The sequence below is a fragment of the Otolemur garnettii genome, unplaced genomic scaffold, assembly GCF_000181295.1.
Source record: "Otolemur garnettii isolate 467f Iridium unplaced genomic scaffold, OtoGar3 scaffold00091, whole genome shotgun sequence".
NCBI classification, from domain to species: Eukaryota; Metazoa; Chordata; class Mammalia; order Primates; family Galagidae; genus Otolemur; species Otolemur garnettii.
In genome coordinates this window covers 5155623-5158652 of record NW_003852486.1, presented here as the reverse complement: position 1 = coordinate 5158652, position 3030 = coordinate 5155623, and the positions used below count along the sequence as shown (strand labels likewise).

The 3030-nt window shown below is 43.2% G+C and overlaps 1 protein-coding gene across 1 annotated transcript in view; it reads left to right on the top strand.

The window, feature by feature from the left end:
• CKS1B (CDC28 protein kinase regulatory subunit 1B) overlaps positions 1 to 1330 on the top strand; it is a 4985-nt gene extending 3655 nt beyond the window's left edge. Inside the window, exon 3 of the mRNA XM_003795324.3 lies at positions 842 to 1330. Coding sequence (XP_003795372.1) covers positions 842 to 891 — 50 coding nt within the window. The 3' untranslated portion in view covers positions 892 to 1330. The remainder of the gene's footprint in view (positions 1 to 841) is intronic.
• Positions 1331 to 3030: the final 1700 nt, after the last annotated feature.

Genomic DNA, 3030 nt, shown 5'->3' with positions numbered 1-3030 from the left:
AAAAAAAAAAAAAAAACCTAGCCAGATGTTGTGGTGGGCATGGATAGTCCAAGCTACTTGGTAAGCTGAAGGAAGAGGATCACTTGAGCCCAAGAGTTTGAGGTTGCTATGAGCTATGACACCAAGGCACTCTACCTAGGGCAATAGAGTGAGACTCTGTCTCAAATAAAAAAAGAATAATGGTATCTGGGAAGTTCAGAGGTGACCTGTCACTGAAAAATTCCTTTAATCTTTGCTTCACTCTTGACTAGAGTGTGCCTTGGCGCCATAGCTCACAGCAACCCCAAACTCTTGGGCTGATGTGATCCTCTTGCCTCAGCTTCCCCAATAACTGGGGCTATAGGTGCCCACAGTGCCCAGCTAATTTTTTAAATCTCACGGTGGTCTCGAACTCATGAGCTCAAGCAATCCACCTGTATCAGCCTCCCAGAGTGCTAGGATTATAGCTGTTAGCCACATGCCAGGCCAGAATATACTCTTTTTTTTTAAGGTCACATGTACCCTGGTTATGGCCCCTGCTTCATTCTCCATCAGAAAACAAGTTCTTGGACATGTTCCAAATAAGCAGAAGAAAGTATATTTTCTGATAAGACACCAGACACCCAGCTGCCAGACAAAACTAATAAAGGACACCCCAGGGCTATGCAAACATAGCATAAGAACCAATATTAACAATTCTGTACTTGGCAGACAGTCCAGACTTCTGGGTCTACTTCTAAGGCCATATGCTTAAATCTTTATTTAGTTATAAAGATCTGAGTGGGTGATAGCTGGGAGGTGGTGATGAAAAACACTATAGGTTGTGCATAGAATGTCTCTTAGATTTCACTCCCTCTTTCAGAACCTCACATCTTGCTGTTCCGGCGCCCACTACCCAAGAAGCCAAAGTAATGAAGCTGCCAAGCCACTTTTCAGCCTGAAGCTTTAAACAGCTGTCCTTTCTAACATCTTTCTGATAACATTATTACATTGCCTTCTTGTTTCTCACTTTCTTCAATACACTGTTTGAATGTGCTGGTTACTGCTTTACTTCCTGAGTAGAGCCAGTTACCACAGCCCAGCCAGATGGGGGCCACAGCCTCAGGGGAGTGTGGCCCCAGAGCCACCTTATGCTCTGTGTCCAGAATGCACTTGGAGATAGAGGGAATATCTGAGAATAAGACCATGGCTGTTACAGGGATTGTGTGAATTTGATGTTTTGTGTTTTCCTGCTGGGTGTTTTATATGTGGTGACTTGCCGATTTGTTTCAATGTATTGGAAACTTTCCATTTTATTCAAAAAAATCTGTTTCATGTTTAAAAGTCTTGATTAAAGAAGTTTTTATAATCTTATTCTGTAATTGTAAGGGCTTTTTCTCCACAACTTCAGGGTGACCACCATGTTCAATATCATGGTTCTAATTATATATTTCCTTTAGTTTACTAATGCAATTCAGCTCTTTGCTGATGAGGTTTCTTTGAACACTCAGATAACTGGATCCTTTTACATGAGACACAGTCTCACGTTGTCACCCCCAGTGGTGGCATCATAGCTCATAGCAACCTCCAACTCTTGGGCTCAAGGAAGTCTATTGCCTCAGCCTCCCAAGTAGCTGAGACTACAGGCACCCGCCACAATGCATGGCTGTTTTTTGGTTGTAGTTGTCATTGTTTGGCAGGCCCAGGCTGGATTCGAACCTGCCAGCTCTGGTGTATGTGGCTGGCGCCTTAGGCACTGGAGCTACAGGTGCTGAGCCAGAGATAACTGATTCTTAATCTACTTTAAGGAGACTTGTTGTCAAACATCTCCTGAAATATATTTCACTGTAACTACCAGCCTGAGGTAGAAGTTATATAGGGACAACCTCATCACCTGAAAACAAATGAAAACAAATGACCCGTTTCCTATTGTTCCAATATTTGAAGGGTAGAGGAAGGAGGCTATCAGCCAGGGGCTACATGTGTGCCCCAATTCCTAATGGCTAGGACACAATTCTCTGTGCCCATTGTTAGGTCTGTTTTGTTTGGTTCTCAACTTGGCTGCACATTAGAGTCACCTGGGGAGCTTTACAAATACCGATGCCAGTCATTCCTAAAGATTCTGACTTAATTGGTTTGGGGTGTTAACTGGCTCTAGGATTTTAAGCATTCTTATGCATAGTTACAACACTAAACATTAAAAAAACAGATCTACTGTAGCTGTTTTAGAAAACTTTTAACCAGGGGTGGCGCCTGTGGCCCAGTGAGTAGGGCTCTGGCCCCATATACTAAGGGTAGTAGGTTTGAACCTGGCCCCAGCCAAACTGCAACAACAACAACAAAAAATAGCCAGGCACTGAGGTGCGTGCCTGTAGTCCCAGCTACTCTGGAGGCTGAGGCAAGAGAATCGCCTAAGCCTAAGAACTGGAGGTTGCTGTGAGCTGTGATGCCACGGCACTCTACCAAGGGCAACAAAGTAAGACTCTGTCTCAAAAAGAAAAAACGAAAACATTTAACCAAATAATAGCTTATCTTCTACTTCTAAAAAATAGTAATGCTAAGGTAGATTAACCTTCCCCCCTTTTTTCTGTCTTCTATCCATTTATTCCTGTAATACAGGGTGTCCCAAAAGTCACCCCTAAAGTTGCTATACATATGGAAAATGAGAAATTGTACCTAAACGTACCTTTATTTACAAAATATTGTTATGAAATTTTACAAAGAGGTGGCCAACATGTAGAGAATATTTTGTAAATATTAACTAAGGGCCTCTACTTCACCTGGAGACTCAAATTATTGGCTGGGTGCAGTGGTTTCACCTGTAATCCCAGCACTCTGGGAGGCCAAGGCAGGTGGATTGCTTGTGGTAGGAAGTTCCAGACCAGCCTGAGCAAGAGTGAGACTCCATCTCTGCTAAAAATAGAATTAGCAGGACGTGATGGCACACAGCTGTAGTCCTAGCTACTCTGGAGGCTGAGGCAGGAGGCTCGCTTGAACTTAGGAGTTTGAGGTTGCTGTGAGCTGTGGTGACACTTGGGCAACAGTAACAGACTCTGTCTCAAAAAAAAAAAA